General features: G+C 55.6%; 1 protein-coding gene across 1 annotated transcript in view; it reads right to left on the reverse strand.

The window, feature by feature from the left end:
- The window catches only part of KCNIP3 (potassium voltage-gated channel interacting protein 3), a 93,440-nt gene that overhangs the window by 69,461 nt on the left and 5,053 nt on the right, over positions 1-18,926 (reverse strand). The window contains exon 2 of the mRNA XM_021087060.2: positions 10,349-10,514. Coding sequence (XP_020942719.1) covers positions 10,349-10,514 — 166 coding nt within the window. The remainder of the gene's footprint in view (positions 1-10,348; positions 10,515-18,926) is intronic.

Consider the following 18,926-nt stretch of genomic DNA (forward strand, 5'->3'; position numbering starts at 1 on the left):
GGCTGGATCAAATCAGAGCTGCAGCTGCTGGCCACAGCCACAGCCACAGCCACAGCCACAGTCACACAGGATCCAAATCTTGTCTGCAATCTACACCACAGCTCATGGCAATGCCAGATCTTTAACCCACTGAGCAAGTCCAGGGATCAAACCTGTGTCCTCGTGCACAGTAGTTGGATTTGTTACCACTGAGCCACAACAGGAACTCCACAAACTCTTGACACATTTAATGAGCCTTTACCTTTTATGAGTGGCAGAATTAAAACTTTTTTATTTAAAAATTATTTTTAAATTGTGGAAATAAAGCCCAAGGGCTTTGTACGCCCTTCCAGGCTTCACTGGGGCATTGTCCAGCACCTGCATCAGACCGTCCAGGCGAGCAGAACAAAGTGGTGCAATTGATCAGGGCCCAGCCATTTTACAAGCCCTTAAAGCTGGTAAGATGTGACAATTTCCTCTTCCTTCTGGCAGAGAAGGTAACCCCCAAGGTCGTGCCTTCACTGCCCTGAATCTTTCTTCCTTTTCCACCTAAGCAGTTACAGCTCGGTGTTCCTTTTATTTCCACCATCTCTAAAAACCCCTGGGGGCCTTTCTCTGTTGCATCAGCTTTGTCACTCTGCTGGTACCCTCATTAAGGACTTCAGTGGAACCTGACACGGTCTATATGCTGGAGGAGGATATTTTTAAGACTTTGAGAATGTGCTTTGACAATTTAAGCCAGCTGGGCCCAACTTCATCTGTAACCTTGGGTCTCTGCCACCTCAGCCTGGAGCCTGAGCCCCTCTCCTGGCTCCTGGCCCTTCCCGGCCTCTGCCCCGCACTGGCCTGATCCCTGGGGGCCCCAAGCCTGGGCCCCTGCTGCAGGGTGTGGTGAGCAGCCCAGAAGACAGGGCTCTCCCCATCTTGGTGTGGACGCCATGTTTCATATCCAAGTGTTAAATGTGATTTTTCGTTTTGGGTTTGGGCCAAGGTCCCGAAGGCCAAGACCAGCTCTGCAGATAACACTAGGGCACTGGGAACCAACTCTGTGACCCCCCCACCCCCACCCCGCGAAGAGAAAGGCTGGTGAGATGAAGGGAGAGAATGTCTTTGGAAAGGCTGGTTGGTATGCTGGAAAATGGTCCCTCCTCCCACCACGGGGGGTGGGGGGGGTGGTACTCTGTCCAGGTTCGAGGCTTCTGGGCCTGTGTCTTTGGAGTCTGGGGAAGGCAAGGCCAGGTGGGTCTGACCCACACCTAGAGGAAGGCAGGGGGATGGTGGTGACCACACTGGCCAGAGGCAGCCAGGGTGATGGAAGAACCTGGACACCCACCCAGTGACGTTTGCATGGGACTCCCTCGACTCTGTGAGAGAAGCTGGGGAGCCATCGTCCTCCAAGAAAGACCACCTGGAGAGCGGAAGTCTCATGGGTTGCGAGGCTAAAGGGCATCACAAACAACCGCAAGAGCGGAGAGAGAGCAAAGATGCCCAGGCTTCCTGCTCCGTCCTTAGGCCTGAGACAGTCGGGGGTGGGAGTGGAGGATGCCAGGGTGAATGAAGGTCTGGAACTTGAGGCTTCCCTGGGTGCCCGCTAACACCTGAACGATGACCACAGGAGCTGCACAAAATTTCATCCAAAGGGCTGGGAAGAGCAATTCCACCGAGCGGCCTTTAAGGGTCAGAAGTGACAAAGAGCCACACTTCCTCCAGCTTGTTTCCTACGCTGATGTAGAGCATTGGTGTCTTTAGCATCCGCCCACATCTCCTCCCTTCCCCCCAACTCCAGGCAGCTCCTCCCATCCCAGTCATCCTGTGAATGCTGGAACCAGCATCCCCCAGAGCTAGAAGGGGCTCAGAGGTAGACCAGCAAGCCCAGACTTTTGTGAGTGTTGTCAGATGAGGGGCCTGAGGTCCGGAAGCAGACCAAACCCTTAGGGGACACAGACTGGCAGAATCCTTCCCTTTCTAGAAAGACTGAGACAGAGAGAGTGAGAGAAAACACCTTTGAGCCTACAAGCATAGCAGGCAGGTTAAGAGACTTAGAAAAGGTGCATGAAGCTACTGGCAATAAAGACTCCCATGCATTGAAATTCCACTAAGCAGGGGCGCTCACTGACCCTCATGGCTGCCCCATGGAGCAGGTGTCATTCCACACAGCCCTGGCCAGACAGATGAGGAACAGAGGTCCTCTCGAGAGATGCTTTAGGTCACCAGCCAGCAGGAGCAAGAGGAAACAGCTAGGAGGGTCATGGCCAGAGGCTTGGCCACTCCAGACACATCCCTCTGGCTCTGGGCCCAACCCCCAGATGTCTCCCTTCAAAGACAAGGGTGGGAGTAGCATAAATCTGGAGTCTGGGGTTAGCAGATACGAACTACTCCATATAAAATAAACAATAAGGTCCTACTGTACAACACAGGGAATTTGATTGATTTGACAAGTATTGGGGGCACCAGGCTCTGTGCTAGGCACTCGAGACAGGGCAGAGGACAAGATGCCCCTGGAGAGGGGACCAACGTCAAGCTTCCCAGCCCAGCCCTGCTTGATCTTGACACTGTGTCCGTCAGCATTCACGAGCACCTTTGAGCAGAAGGAGCGGCCTTCAGCTTTGGCTAAAAAAGCCACCATGTCAGCTGTCAACATCGACTCATCTTTCTGTCTTAGAGATTTAACCTGATTTCTCTTTAGAGAACTGTGTGATTTCTTTAGCCTACTTATCTTCACATCCTTCCAATAACAGGGCAGAATACAAGGGCCCACCAGCCCCCAGCAGCTGAGGGTCTCTCCTCTCATGGTCTGAAGCTCCTGACACCAGCCCTCCCCAGGGGGCGTCCTGCCAAGGGGACTCCAGGTCCCCAGACGCAGGAGCCCCTCTCCCTGTGTCTGCCTCCCAATCCACAGGGCCCCGCCCCAGACGTGGTGCTGCTCAGGCCTCGAGCACCTAGAGACAGGGCTGCAGAGGGGGGAGGCCAACGGGTGGTGGGACCCCACCTGCTCGGAGTCACTTCCACTCAGGGCCTCTCCCCAGGCCTACGTCTGAGAACAGAGGCTGCAGGGGCGCCCCCTTTCTGTCCGTGCTAGAATTTCAGGTTAGGGGACCTCATTGATTTTGCAAGATGGCTTCACCGACTGAGCCCTTTCTATTCACCAGCCTTTCCACCCACTCACTTGTTTTCTTTCATCCTCGCTGCAGATGTCACATCTACCTTTGATGAGGGAGGAGGAGGGTCCTCAGGGATGGAGGGACAAGGAGGTAGGTGTGTGCAAGGCGAGAGGGCAGGCCTGAGGGTCCCTGGCTCCCTCCCAGCCCAGGCTGTGCCTGAGTCTGCGCCCTGGAGAAGGAGGTCCCCTCCCCAACCCCTCACCCTCCCCAGGCCCACAGGGGTGGGGGGTGGGGGGAGCCTCCGGCTTGGCACTCACTGCCCCCAGGTTGCAAGGCAGGACCCTAAGGCTCTTGGGACGATTGACCCATCACCCCTGCCCCCTTCGAAGTGGGCCTGCCCCTTGTGCCCAGTCCTACCAGAGCAGTCCTCACCTCGAGCCAGGTTCCCGGAGATGAAGCGGAAGAAGAAGCTGATGATGTTGCCCAGGTGCTTCTTGCAGCCATGTTGGCACTCCTGCAGCCTCAGTGCAGCCCCGTGGGCCGGGCCAGGGGCCTCACCACGCCCTGCCATCCCCGGGCCTGACCCCAGGAACCCCAGCCACAGTGCCGCCCTTGTTGGCTCTGTCCCGCCTCTGCCTGCCTCTCCCCAACCTGGTACTCAGAGCCTTTCTTCTAGAACTCTTTCTCCCACCTCTGGGCTGTCTCTCAGTCTCAGGCTATCTGTGCCTTGGTCTCGCTGGCCTGCCTTCTGTCCTCCAAGCTCTGGCCCCACCTCCTGCCTCTGGACCTTTCCCAGGACCGCCTGCACCTCAGCCCAGCCCAGAGCCCCCAGGGGCTGGCCAGTTTCCTGCTCACCCCACTGGGGGCTCAGCCCTGCTCCTGCCCCAGGGCCGGCCTTTCACCCTGCACCTAGCGTGACTCCTCAGGACCCTGGCACTCACTCTCCCTGGAGGCGGAATGGCTCCTACAGCTTCCTGGGCTGGGAGGGTGTGAGGGCGGGGGTGGGTGCTGCTCCTGAGCTCCCAGCAGCAAGGGGGGGAGGTGCTACTGGTGTGATTTTTAGCTGAGGATGTGATCTCTCTGCAAAGGGGCCACATCCCAGTTTCAGGGCTCCTGAGCAGCAGCCGGAAAGGGAGCAGCCCTGCTCCCATGTAGCCCGATGGCCAGAAGGCTCAGGGGCTGGGGACGCTGGGCAGAGCTGGGGGATGGGTGGGGCCCTGGCTTTCCGGTGGCTCTTCACCTCTGACCTCTGCTTGCTGACCCCATCTTCCAGCCCTGCTGGTACCTCCACAGAGTGGAGAAAGGGGAGATGGGCAGGGGTCCTCGGGATGGGGGGATACGGGGGGAACCAAGGGTGTGACGGGAGCAGGCATTGCCCCCACACTCGCTGAGCACCCTGTGTGCACAGGCAGCTCACCAAGGCCCTTCTGAGCACCAAAACAACTCTGTGAGGTACATGTGGCAGCGAATGTCACTTCAGCATTCATTCTGTTTTCTCACCTACAGAATTCAGATTTCATTGGGGGTGGAAATACGCCCAGCCTAAAAAAAATGCCACCCCCCTGCCTTCCTTGCAGTCAGGATGGTTCAGTTCTGGCTAGAAATGTAGGCATAAATCTTCCAGAGATTTCTGTGAGCATGTGGCCTTCCTGACATCGGTGCCATCACTTCCTCTATTCCCCTGATTTCTCCTTTCTCCTGCCTGGCGCAAAGCCATGACAACTGGAGCCAGAGCAACAACTTTGCCACTGTGAGGAAAGTCCAAAAAACCCAAAGACCTTGATTCTGGAATCCCCAAGCTGCTAAACCAGTGCCACCCACTGCCTAGGCCAAATTTCTCAGATAGGAGATACATACCTCTGCCTAAACTAAACCACTATTATTTGGGGTTTCGGTTACATGCATGGGCAGCCAAGTCAAAATATTCCTCCAAAGTGAAAGACGAACTGTTGCACCTTGCACTCCCAGCCAGTGAGCGGAAGTGCAGTGTGTGATAGGCCTTCATGTGTAGCACAGGCCAGCGGACTGCTCCAGACTGTTTCTGACCACAAGCGGTGCAGCAGGTCCAAGCTGCAGATGAGCAGCTTTCACCTTGGGCCCAAGGAGCCAGCGCATTCCATGGCCCACAGTGTGTCTAAGGCATGTTAGGGTGCTCTGCAGGGCCCAGGGCAGGCCAGTTCTAGTGGCCAGTGGCTCAATACTGGGCCCTCAGGGAGAGGGAACACCTGAGACCTGAGCTGCTCACAGCAACTGAGTGTCAGCCTCACCCCAGCTGTAAAGGCGCATGTTCACAGCACCCCACAATCGCACACAGGTGAGCACACAGGTGAGCTCAGGGCTGGGGGTCCAGAAGGCTCAGGTAGGCATAGGCTCACACAAGGGACTCAGACCTCTCTGGTAGCAGCTGCACTGCCACCGTCCCATCAGCCCACACCTGTGCCCTGTAGGAAGTCCCTAAGACCATCAGAGGAGGAAAAAGCACATGTATGTAAAAAGCACATGGCCCAACTCTAAGTTGACATGGCAACTGGGGTGGCAGGGAGGGCAATAGAGAAGGGAAATCTCCCTGGTGGGCAGAACGCTGAGTCCAACTGCTTGCCCATGTCACCAGAAGGAGAGGTGTCCCAAAGTACAGATTTAGATGGACTCAGGGGTATTCAGGAGTCAGGGAGGTGGAGGGAAGATTGGACAGGTGGTGACTAGGAGGTGTGAGAATGTCACAGTCCTTGGTGGATGTTCCCTAGAGGGCAACCCAGCTGGGGCAGTGGGCTCAGGGTCTGGTTGACAAGATGGCCCAACCATGCATATCAGTCAGCCCTGTCCATGAACAAAACACCACGGTGAACTAAGATTCCTCAAGGGTTCAAGAAGACAACTTCTCCTCGCTGGGCTGATCTGGCTAGAGCTGGGGTCCAGCCTGTCAGCAGGGTGACAATCCAGCCACCAGGTGGCAGGTCAGCTACACTGTATCTCCTCCATCCTGGGGTGGGGGGAGCATTATTTCCTCTTTCTGGAATGGACACTGGTGCTGGATATGAACCCTCCTCTCTGCCAGCAGCGCCACCCATTACCGTGTCCCACACATCAGCGTTACTGACCAAAGAATGGTGGCCAAAGGCCAGTGCTTACAAGATCCGCTGGCCTCTCCCCATTCCCCATGTCAGAAGCAGCTGGACTTTCCTGAACCTTCCAGCCCAGCCTACTCACCAGCTAAACAAACGCAAGTGAGTCATCACAGCTGATGCCGAGGGGGGTCGAAGAACCATCCAGGGAGGCCTGCCCAGATGCCTGACCCACGGAACTGAGAGGGGAAATGATGGTTGTTTTAAAGCCACTAGATTTAGGGGTATTTCGTTAGGTAACAAAAGGTAACCAAGGGGTCTCTGCTTCAAGTTATGGGGTTGGACTCTCCAGAGAAATCCTCTTCCCCCTAGAATCCACCCATTCAACTCCTGGTGTCTCACTTTGAAACATGATGTTGAAGGTATCTTGGTCCTTCTAAAATTCCATTAGCATATATTGGTATATCCTTGCATGTTATAGACAAGCTAATTTACCTTCTTGTCCCCATACTTTTCTACTACCGCATTTTTATCAGGAGTGCTGATGGTGGTGGTGACTTTATAATTTTACATGGGGTTGATGAAACCTTAGGAGAAATCAGGAAGTCCCAGAGATGGAGGTGGTAGCTGAGAATTTGGGTCCCCACTTTGGGGGAGGGGGTAGGAATAATTGCATGTGTCACACAGGAGCATGTGGCTGCAGCTCCAGTGTTCTTGGATGGCCTGGGACATGGGGCATTTTCCAAAGCAGCAGGTGCGTCCCAGGCCTTGTCACATACAGGCTTTCTTCTCTCATTCTCTAGAGTTTCCGGAAACTTCCCAATAGCCTAGAGTAAAGGCCTCTCTGCTTAAACCAGATAGCCTGGATTCAGTTGTTTGCCACCAAGACCCCAGCTTGCTCTGTGGGTGATATTAATAATCTGGTTTTACAGGTAAAGATACCCAGTCCCACAGTCCTCACGGGAGCCAGACTTGAGAGGCAGGTCTGTCCAGTTAATGGCTTAGCTCTGCCCTTGGAGAGGCAGCCTGGCATCTTGACAGGAAGGACTTTTTTTTAGGGCCACACCTGCAGCATATGGAAGTTCCCAGGCTAGGGGTTGAATCACAGCTGCAGCTGCCGGCCTACACCACAGCCACAGCAACATGGGATCTGAGCTGCATCTGTGCCCTACACCACTCATGGCACGCTGGATCCTTACCCACTGAGCAAGGCCAGGGATTGAACCTACATCCTCCTGAATACTACTGGAGTTCTTAACCCACTGAGCCACAACAGGAACTGCTGACAGGACGGACTTTTAGATGCTGGAGAGACAAGCAGAGTAGCTCAGAGTCCCAGCCTCTGGGTCACAGGGGATGGCCGCTCAGTGTTGGCAGGGGATGCACTTCTGGGCCGAGGATGGGCACTCCTCCTGGGTGGGGTGGGGCCACACACCCTGCTCTGTGCTGCTCTGATCTGGGTCCCCATCTATATATATATACATGTACATATACATGTATATGTATATCTTAGAGGCCACCGCTGCTGATGGGCTCCTGACTCCAAGCTGGCACTTGCACAGCCCAGAACACAGCTGCCCAGAACCTTGCCCTCATGCATCCATTGCCCTCCTAAGTCCCACCCACCCTTTGCCAAGGTTGATGAGGCTAGGGGACACCTGTGTGTTTTACTGGGCCCAGGGCCTGGCTCTCCCTCCAGAATGTCCCAGAAATCTGTGTCTCAGACCCTTTTGCTGAATGGAACAGTCACCGCCCCCTCCATCTCCACCACCAACTACAGCGCTGTGTCCTGGCCACCCCGGCCGCCTTCCACAGACACCTGGCTGGACCAGACCGAGCACAGGGACAGTCACACTGAATGATACAATTGTGTTCTGCACCCAGAGCCCGGGAGGCTCCTGAAGAAGTGGAGGCATTTTGTCTGCCCAGCATTTCACGAGCACACGGCACCCTCACTATGACCGGGCCAGCACTGCATCCTCAAGTAACTGCGGGGCCGAGGCCCAAGCAATGCTGGGTGGAGACAAGGGTGCACTGGGCTCTCAGCTCCTCAGCCCAGGAGGGTGGCTGCTGCAGACCTCAAGGCTCCCCTGCCTGCTGCTCCCAAGAGAAAAGACAAGGAGAACACACATCAGGGTGGGCACCCCGCCCGCAGCACAGGGAGACGCTCCAGGTCACAGCCCTTGCTCAGCCGCTGCCCTGACCATGTGGCCTGCTGACTCATGTGGCCTCCCTGAGCATCGGTCTGCTCTTTAGTTTTAGTAAAACAGGGTGACCCTCCCTGCCAGCCTCTCATAGCTAAGGCTCTCGTTTTCCAGGCCCCACAAGTCCCCTTGGGGACTGACAGGGTGCCTGAAACATGTTGCCAGGAGAACAGGCAGGGCTAGGCAAAGCTGCTGCTGGTGTCCTCGGCCCTGCACACTTTCACTGCCCCCACTGCTGCATGGCTGTGACCAGCCATTCAGCAAATGCTCCCAGATGGCTCTAGAAGGAGCTGAAGGGGAAAGACCCTGCTGTCTAGGAACCTACCTGAGCTAAAGGCGGACATGGTCCCCTTGGCCCCCTCTCCTTGTGATGCGGGACACACCAAGCCTGCCCCTTGGCTTGCTCCTCTCTGTGTCCACCCATACTCAGATGTTCAAAAGGCCTCAGCGAGGGGGGCACACCACATCCAGAAGCACCACCACCGTTTACCCGATGTTCCTCCTAGATGTTGGAAGCTGGAGCCAGGGCTCAGCAGCAAAGAGGCCTGGGGATGAGGAGTGCTGGATGGAGAAGACCAGGGAGGGAGACAGACACTGGGGTCACCAAGGGGCTGCACGATCCACCAGAGGACAAGGAGGAGCCTGTGCTGCTGCCAAGAAAACCCTGGAGACGCAGGCAGGGAAGAATTGAGCGAGGCCAGGCTGTGTCGGCAGTCAACCCGAGCCTGTCAGTGCACGCGGCTGGCCACACGAGGGCGCCCCCGCCCACTCTGCTCCCCGTTTTTACCCAGATGGAACATGGAATTGCTTTTACCCCGTGGCAGAAAAACAGCTGGTAAAGATGTAAGCTTCCTGGTAAAGCTGTTTGCCCGAACTTTTAGTGACTTCATGTTTCTGCCCCATCCTGAGAAGCTGGGGAGTGTGCATGGACCCTGCATGTGTATTCATAGGCACTAGCGATGTGGTGAAGGAAAAGGAGAACAGCAGATGTCAGCTGGGGTGACAGAGTAGCACAGGTGGGCAGGGGCTCAGAGAAGGGAACAGAGGGACCTGGAGTGGCACCGGGAGTGCCCTGGTGTGGGGGCACAGGTAAGGGACACAGACCTGGCATGCACACACGGCTGGCCCCACCTCCACCAAGCCTGGGAGGCTGGGGCCAGGAATATACCCATTCTCCAGACAAGGGGACTGAGGCTCCCTGGAAACCACAGAGCATCTGAGACCACAAAAAACGCACAGCTGTCAGGGTCCACGTCTGCACATTTTCCTAAAAGTCAAAGAGGCAGGCTCTTATGCATGCCTTGTGGGTGTGGTCACAGGAGTCGTGCGGTGTGTATGCCTGCGTGGGGCATGCCCACCTGTGTGTGAGGTGTGTGCACCCACATGTGCTTGGTGGGTGTGCACAGGTGTGAGTGTGTGGTGTGCACATTGTATGTGAGTACAGGGGCTGCACGAGGTCCCCTCTGCCTCTCCTGCTGCCTCACAGACACCAAATGTCACCACCAGCAAGTGCCAGGCAGACATTTCTCCCAGTTCCCTCAGGAATTCCCAGAACTCAGGCTGAGTAAAGAGTCGACCCCTGGGCTGCACTGGGCAGGACCGAAGAGCGGCGGGAGCCAGGGCCTTCTCCTCACCCGGCCCCTGCACACAGTAGCACCCGACAGGTGGGTACCAGCCCCCCTTTTCACAGATGACTTAGAAAGGAAGAGTGTGTTACCCCAGGTTACCAGCCAGTGAGGCTCTGAAGCCCAGCTCCCAACTGGAAAGACCCCAGGGTGGTCCCAGTGCTCTGTCCCCACTGCCCTGGATGCCGCCTTGAGCTCCCTGCCCAGCAGGGAGCAGGCACCGATGAATGGGGACAGGTGTGGATGAGCAGAGATGTCCCCCAGCAGAGGCAGAGGTGGTGTAGCCCAGGCTGGGGCCCCAGGGTGGTCTCTCAGCCCTTGAGCAGGACTGAGCTCAGAACAGACCCCACCCCCTTCCCAGGTGGCACAGCCCCTACCTGAGCCCTGCGGGGCCGCGCTGGACAGGATCCACTTGACCAGGCAGCATCGCATCAGAGCCTGGCGGGTCAGCCTCGGCCTCTGCCACTTGACACCCTCCTTCTTGCTCAGCGGTGTGCGCCTGGGGTCGCCCAGGAGACTGCCGTCCGACGCTTTCATCACCTCCTGCATCAGGAACAGGCAGAGCGGCCCTGAGCCCCTGCTCACAGAAGGGACCTCCAGATCTGCCCCCTCCAAGGCCATTGTTCCCTCCACCCAGGGTCTTGGCTTCCAGGGGGGCCTGCCAGGAGCCCCGGCCCCACAAGCATCCCCAGGACTCTGCTGCCCCTGGCCTTGGTCATCTGCCCAGTCTCTCAGCAGCCCCTCTCTCTCTAAGAGCCTTGAGTCTCTGCACGACGAGGCCGTCTCGTGGGCAGACAGTGCCCACTATAAAAGGCAGCCCCGGTGACCCAAGCTGGAGGAGTGGGTTGAGAAGGACAGTCAAGGCCACTGTGGAGCTGCGCACCCCGTCCTCCCACACACTCCCTGCTGGTGCACCAGGCTGCTCTGTGAACAAGCTGCTTCCACGCCCTTGTACTCTCTGCCCAGGCCGTGGAGTGCCTCCCTTGCTCAGCCCACTGAGCCCTGCTCATGCTCTAAGACCCAGCTAGCGGGAGTTCCCATTGTGGCTCAGTGGTAACGAATCCAACTAGTATCTATGAGGATGTGGGTTCGATCCCTGGTCTCACTCAGTGGGTTAAGGATCTGGTGTTGCCGTGAGCTGTAGTGTGAGTCACAGAGGCAGCTCAGATCTGGTGTTGCCATGGCTGTGGCTGTGGTGTAGGCCTAGCCTGGGAACCTCTATATGCCACAGGTGTGGCCCTAAAAAGAAAAAAAAGATCCAGCTAGCAAGTCACCTCCCTCCAGCTAGTGAAGCCCCCCAGCTTGTAAAGCTGAGGAAGTTGGGTCCGTCCTTGTGTCCACAGTTCCACAACGGCTTGGATTGTGCGGTGGTAACTGCTGAGGGAGTTCCCGCTTTAGGGCAGGGCCTATGGGCTTCCCCACTCTGCACCCTGGTCTGGCTATGATGGGGCCCCTTGAAGAAGGGAAGTGAGGCTCCATGCCCCCCACCCGGACCTTGAAACAGGCCTGGTTGTCAGAGCAGGACAGTTCCTGAGAGATCACAGACCAAACCCCTCACTAACCGAAGTCCAGAGAGGGGAGTGGATCCACCCAGGGCCACACAGCCAAGCTGGGCCTCCTCACTTCACCCCACAGCCCTCCATCCCCCCTCCTTTTTTTAGGGCTGCACCTGCGGCATATAGAAGTTCCCAGGCTAGGGGTTGTATCAGAGCTGCAGCTGCCGGCCTATCTTTTTTCACCTTGAGGCAAACTGAGGCTGCCTGAAAGGCCTGATGACATCCCCAGGAGGGGGTGCATTGAGGGAACCCACTAGTCTACACTGTGCAGCCATCTGAGGGAACCACTCAAACAACTGGCAGGAGGGCCGTGGAGGAGGGAGCCGTGGCTGGGTTGTTAAGACGCTGGGCTGTGAGCTCCATCCCATGTGGTGGAAGAAAGGATGGCCCACGTCACAGTGGAGGCCCAGAGCAGCAAGACGGGTTTTTCTACATCAATATTTTGAGTGCCCCCACCTGGCCAGCCAGCGACTCTCCGTCCTCAGGGCCCCTGCTGGCAGCAGGGTGGCCCGCTGGGCATCTGCTGAGTCCAGATGCTGGCCTGGTGCCATGCCTCCTGCTCCGGACGGCTGTGCCCTAAATGTGACCTGGCCCACTGGGTCCCTGCCACAGATGGCCCCCAGTTCATTGAACCTCTGACCCTCACTGGCGTATCAGGCCCTGCTGCCCCAGGAGGCTGCTGCTGGAGGCATCTCAGTTGAGTCACTAGCTCCAGGTTCAAAGCCAGGAGTAGAGGAGTTGGGGAGTTCCTGTTGTGGCCCAGAACCTGACAGAGTGTCCATGAAGATGTGAGTTTGATCCCTAGCCTCACTCAGTGGGTTAAGGATCAGCATTGCCACAAGCTGCAGCATAGGTCACAGATGCGGCTTGGATCTGGCGTTGCTGTGGCTGTGGCGCAGGTAGGCAGCTGCAGCTCTGATTCAACCCCTGGCCCAGGAACCTCCATATGCTGCAGCCATAAGAAAAAGAGAGAGGGAGACAGAGAAGGAAGGAGAGAGAGAGAGAGAGGGAGGAAGGAAGGAAGGAAGGAAGGAAGGAAGGAAGGAAGGAAGGAAGGAAGGAAGGGTGAGTGCAGGCATTAGACTATCCCAGCCCAGGATATATGCCCAATCTTTGGCTGCAAGGAGAGCTAGGAAAGCAAACTTCTGGCCTTTTAGGTTCCTTCTTGCCCTTGGCAGGGGCTTTCCTGAACATGGCGACTAAGAAAAACCCTACAAATGTCCCCTAACTTGTGGAGTTTGTGCAGATACCCAGCAGAGAGGAAAATGGTGTGCAGCCCCCTGAAGGCTCCGGCGAGGTGGGAGACCCTCCAGTGCTGAGCTGGGGCTGGACAGTAGGCCTCTTGGTCAGCTTTTGGTGAAGTGGCCACCTAGACAGGGCGACGTCCAAACCTTTTATTCTGACTTTCCCAGCCAGGTCCCAGCTGCCAGTTCTCCCTCCTACAGTTGTCACTCCCAGTACCCCCCCCTCCACCCCCGACCCCGCCACCAAGCCACCTCCCAGCACTCCCCCTCAGCAGCACCCGCCAGGCTCCTCCCCTCCTTCAAGGCTCAGCCCAGCAAGGAGGGGGGTCAATGGTGCCCAGAATGGCAGCTAAGGGGGCATCCACCATCCCAAGAGGGCAGGAAGTGGCCAGGGGTCCCATGGTGCCAGGGATGCTGAGGGAGGCCCCCTGCACGCGCGTGCGTGCACACACACATACACACCCTGCCCAGGCTGTGTCATAGAGAGACCTTCTCCATGATTAACAATCTTATTCAGGAGAGAAATGGCCTCACTGAATAAAGTCTTTGTTTCAGTGCAGGTGGCGGGGGCGGGGGGGACGGGCAGCTGGTGCTTCTTTATTTCTTGAACTCTGCTGTGGGCTCTGCACGTGTGGTTGATGGAGAACCTCAGAGGGAGAAGCTGAGGTGGGGCTCAGAGCCCAGGGCAGCAGCCGTCTGTGGGACCTCCATTCCACAACGGTGCTGGCTGCCCTCGAGGAACCCACAACTAGTCCTGGGGATCTTTTTTTTTTTTTTCTTAGCTTTTTTGGGCCACACCCACAGCAAATGGAAGTTCCCAGGCTAGGGGTCAAATCGGACTTATAGCTGCCAGCCTGCATAACAGCCACAGTTACGCGGGATCTGAGCCACATCTGCAACCTCCACCACAGCTCATGGCAACACTGGATCCTTAACCCACTGAGCAAAGCCAGGGATCTAACCCACATCCTCGTGGATACTAATCGGGTTCTTAACCTGCTAAGCCACAGGAACTCCAGTCCTGGGGATCCTGAAGCTGGGTCCAGCCTGATGTCGGAGAGACCCATTGGGTGGCCTGGGGTTCTGTCCTCTGGGACAGCTGGGAAGTCCCACGGGGTAGGGCTAAGAACCCCAGGAGGTGTGCAACACTGCCACCATTTTAAAGATGAGAAAACTAAGTCTCAGAGATGCTTAGGGCCAAGCCACACTGTCCTCTTCGGCTCCTGTTCCAAAGTTCAGGGGGTCTTGGCCACGGGCTGTGCTGCTTGGCTTTCCTGGGCCAGGCTCCAGAGTAGCCCTGGAAAATGGGGGCTAAGCATGACAGAGTAAGAGTTTACAAGTGTCCCGATGCCCTCCCAGGTAAAGGAACAGCTCTCTTGGCAGAAGGGGTTGGACAGTGGTGGCAGGCGCCCTGGGTTGGGTCCTCCACCTGGCTGAGAGGCTGGGCCTCTCGCTTGAAGTGGGTGTGGAGCGGGGCAGTGACCACAGCTCTAGCTGACACTTGTCTGTCTGGGGGAGGGTCAGCTGGGGCGGTCAGGGAGCCATAAGGCCACTCTGGGCTCCCTCCACCTGACTAGAGATGCTGGTGGGCACCACCTCATTCCCTGATGCTTCTATAGAGGGAGGTGACAGAGTTGAGGAGAGCAACACAAATTAAATCCTCGGCCACCTGCTTTGAGACCCCAGTGGCTTTTGCTGCATTTCAATAAAACCCAGGGCCTTGTTTGGGCCTGCAAATCGCCCTCTGTCAATCCCACCTGACCTGTCAACCCATCTCATCTGCTGTCCTGGCTGCTCTGAGCATGCCTGGCTTGTCCCATGTCACAACTCTGCACCTGCTGCTCCCCTGCCACACACCCCTCCCTCACCTGAACACCCCTCCCCCACCCACACACCCATCCCTCACCTGCACCCCCTCCCCCCACCCACACACTGTTCCTGGACACTCAAGGCAACGCCCTCTCCCCGTCAGGCCTCGCTCAGATCAGGGACTGGGAGACCCCTCTCTCTAGGCTGCCATTCATCACTCCTGTCAGCAGCCGCTGTGCCTCACAGCACACACTGCTTTTGAATTTATCCTATTTATTTGTTTCCTGGGGCATTTCCTTCTCTTCCTCTGAGAGCTGACCCTGCCTGTTGTGGGGACAGCTCTTCCTCATCCAGGCACCCAACACCCAAGAGACCCTCGCCTCCAAATCTCAACAGTAAAAGAACAATGCGCCCGGTTAGGAAATGCGCAAAAGACAGACACAGACTTTTCATCAAGGAAGACGTACAGGTGACAACAAACCCAAGAAAAGATGTTCCGCATCATTAGTCTCCAGGGAAATGCAAATAAAACCATAACGAGCTGTCACTTGTACCTATGTGAAAGGCTAAAACCTCAAAAGGTCATACACTCTATGCTTCTATTTATATAACATTTCAAAATGACATTTTAGAAGGGGAACTGATGAATGGGTCAGGGGTTAAGGATGGGGAGCGAGGTGGCAGGGGAGTGGGGAGAGGTGGGCGTGGCCACGAGGAGTCCTTGTGGTGACAGCCTTGTTCTGTGTCTTGACTGTGGTGGTAGAAACACAAACCCACAAATGTGATCAGAGTGAGCAGCACTAAACAGGCACACAAGTGCACACGGACACACACGCAAGTGCATGTTAAACTGGGTAAAGCTGCTCAGCAGCTCTGTTTTATTTCTGAAAACTGCACGTGAGTCTACAATGATCTCAATAAAGTTTCAATTAAAAAAATACTCTCATACTGGAGAGCTCCCTGATGGCCTCGTGGTTAAGGATTCGAGATTTTCACCGCTGTGGCTCAGGTTTGATTTCTGGCCTGGGAACTTTTGCATGCCATGGGTGTTGCCAAAAAATTTTTTTTAAATACTCTCATACATACAAAAAAGTATTTTAAACACACACACACACACACACACACACAAATATGCACAGATGCCTGGGTGAAGGCTCCCTAATGCTCCCTTCATAATTCACCTGAGACTTTCCCCTCCTGCTCCTGCCTGATACATGTTAACAGGGACTGGAGCCCCCCTCCACCTTCTGTGGGCCTCAGGGCATGGCCAGGGTTGGGTGGCAGAGACCAGTGAGCCCCAAAGATCTGGCTCCTGAGGTCACACAGAGCTCCCAGTGGCACCTCTGGCCCTGTGAACATTCTGGGCCAGGTCCCAGAAAAGGTCCTAGGCTGGGAACCTGCAGCCCCTTCGGAAGCTCATGAGGTTCCCTCAAGGGCAGAGGCTGCAGGTAGGCTGAGCCATTTCCGGCCACTGACCCCAGAAGCCCAACTTGCAGCTTCTGCCCAGCCAGGAAGGTCACAGGCAGATCTCATGTTCTTTCCAAGTCCCCAGGTCTGCGGGGAGCAGGGGAGGGACAGGAAGGGGACTGCTCTGGCCATGCACTGTGAGGTGCTTGGAGAGGTGCCTTATTTAACGATCACACCAGTATTTTGAGGATCTGTAGGCCCTCCTCCAAATCACCCGGCTGAAGCCCAGGTCCTGTAATAGGTCTTTCTCACACCCTCCCACGAAGCTCGCCTCACTCCCTGTGGTGCGAGTTAGGGCCCAAGGTCAACAAGAAGTAAACTCAACTGATTCACCTTCAGGTGTGTCCTGTTGGGCTGTGGCTGGAGGTCATTGGCTTTGGGAAGTGGAACACCTGGGAGAATTGCCTGCCTGGGACAGGAGATGACTTAGACCCTGGGACCCTGGAGCATCCCTCGAGCTCCAGCTCAGAGCCCCCACGTGCCACATATTTGGGGGCAGGGCAAGAATTTAATGCTGCTGTTTTGTTTTCACGGTGTTGTTATGCTTGAACTGAAGCTACCCACTCTCCTATTACAATAACGATCTAAAGATTCCCTCTTAGGAATTCCCGTCATGGCGCAGTGGTTAACGAATCCGACTAGGAACCATGAGGTTGAGGGTTTGGTCCCTGCCCTTGCTCAGTGGGTTAAGGATCAGGCGTTGCTATGAGCTGTGGTGTAGGTTGCAGACTCGGCTCGGATCCCGCGTTGCTGTGACTCTGGTGAGAGGCTATGGCTCCGATTAGACCCCTAGCCTGGGAATCTCCATATGCAGCAGGATCGGCCTAGAAAAGGCAAAAAGACAAAAAAAAGATTCCCTCTTAAATGAATTTATTGAAATTTAAAGTGCGAGTTAATCAAGCAATTAATTAATTTGGCCACACCCACGGCATGCAGAAGTTCCCACGTCTGGGATCAAACCGGAGCCACAGCAGTGACAATGCCAAGTCCTTAACCTCTAGGCCACCAGGGAAATCCCAAAATGTGAGCTAATTTAAAGAAAAAATAAGAAGCAAAAAAATAAAATAAAATAAGCAATGGCACAGGTGGTAGCAGATAAGGCAAAATTGATAAAGGCAGAGTACAAACAGCTAGGAAGCCTGGAGACCTAGGGGCCTGCTCCACTCAGCTGGGCTGAGCCCCCTGGGCTGAACTGCCCCATCCAGTGGCCACTCCCTATGTGTGGCTGTTGAACATGTGAAATGTGGCTGGTCCAGAATGACATGAGCCGTCAGTGCAAATGCAGCCTGGACTTCAAATCCTTTCTAATAAAATCACTAATAATTTTTATATTGATTACGTATGGAAATAATATTTACATTGGGTTTTTTGCTTGTTCGTTTTTTTCTTTTTAGGGCCGCACCCACGGCATATTAAGTTCCCAGGCTAAGGGGCAAATCGGAGCTGCAGCTGGTGGCCTACACCACAGCCACAGCAATGCTGGATCCAAGCCACTTCTGCGACCTACATCGCTGTTCATGGCAACACCAGATCCGTGAACCCTGAGTGGGTTAAGGATCCTCATGGATACTTAGTTCTCACTGCATCCTCATGGATACTAGTTCAGGTTAACACACCAAGCCACAAAGGGAATGCCCACATTGGGTTAAATAAAATATATTATTAAAGATAATGGCTGTGGCCAAAAAAAAAAAAAAAATGACATCTGTGTCTTATAATACATTTCTATTGGCCAGCACTGCCCTAGATGGTTCTCAGACCTGCCAGTTGGTTGGCTGGGGGCAGCCTCCTGCTCCCAGGGCACACCCTACCCCCAGCTCCTCTCTCCACCCAAGTCCAGGCTAGGATCGGTCAGAGTCGTGTCAGAAAGGAGGACTGGTGGAGTGTGGAGAACTGGGGACAGTGAGGCAAGAGGCCAACTTGGACGGGGCTGCCCAAGTCAAGGGGAATATGGCATGGGGCTGAGCCAGGCGCAGCAGAGAAATGGGTATTTAGGACCTGCTGTAGATGTGGGTAGCGATGGCCAGGTCCAGGTGACTCCTCAGTAACTGTAACCAGTGGGACCCACACGTAGGCTCTCCATCCCTTGCAGGCCCCCGGAAAGGCCAGTATCCCACAGCCTGCAGGGCACTTCCCAGGCTCAATGCCCTATGCCCAGTGGGCACAGCTCTGCCCTGTGGCAGCCCATCTGGTCAGGCCATTAGGGGCACAGCAAGGCCAGACCTTTGAGCAGCTAGTTCAAGTTCTGTGGTCCAGGTCAGCTGGGCTCCAGAGAACCCCCAAAGAGCATGTCAGATAAGGTTTGGCACAGGTGACCTATGGGCACATGGCAGGCTTTGGGGTGAAAACTATCAGACTCCCTCCCCAAGAGGCGATGTCATTGAGTTAATGCTGATGCAAAAAGCACAGCTAGGAGTTCCCGTCGTGGCTCAGTGGTTAATGAATCTGACTGGGAACCATGAGATTTCGGGTTCAATCCCTGGCCTTGCTCAGTGGGTTAGGAATGCGGCATTGCCGTGAGCTGTGGTGTAGGTTGCAGACGCGGCTTGGATCCCGCGTTGCTGTGGCTATGGCTGTAGGCCAGTGGCTACAGCTCCGATTCAACCCCTAGCCTGGGAACCTCCATATGCCGTAGGAGCGAAAAAAAAAAAAAAAAAAAAAAAAAAAGCACAGCTAGCTTCTCCCAGACGTTTACAGGCGTTTAGGCTGCTGGGCTTCGTGAGAGCTCCCAGGACCCACTGGATGCTGGTGCAGAAAATATACTTAGCGGACCAGGGGGGATCTCAAGCAGGCAGATGTTATTTCAGTCAGTCACGTACAGCGGGAAGAGGTCTGTGGTCAGCCAGACAGGGACTTGAACCCCAGGCCCTCACCTCCTG

Source organism: Sus scrofa, chromosome 3 (assembly GCF_054392235.1).
Source record: "Sus scrofa isolate SSC_HxYL_T2T_F1_AM1 chromosome 3, Sscrofa_HxYL_maternal_Yorkshire_Landrace_v2.0, whole genome shotgun sequence".
Classification (NCBI taxonomy): Eukaryota; Metazoa; Chordata; class Mammalia; order Artiodactyla; family Suidae; genus Sus; species Sus scrofa.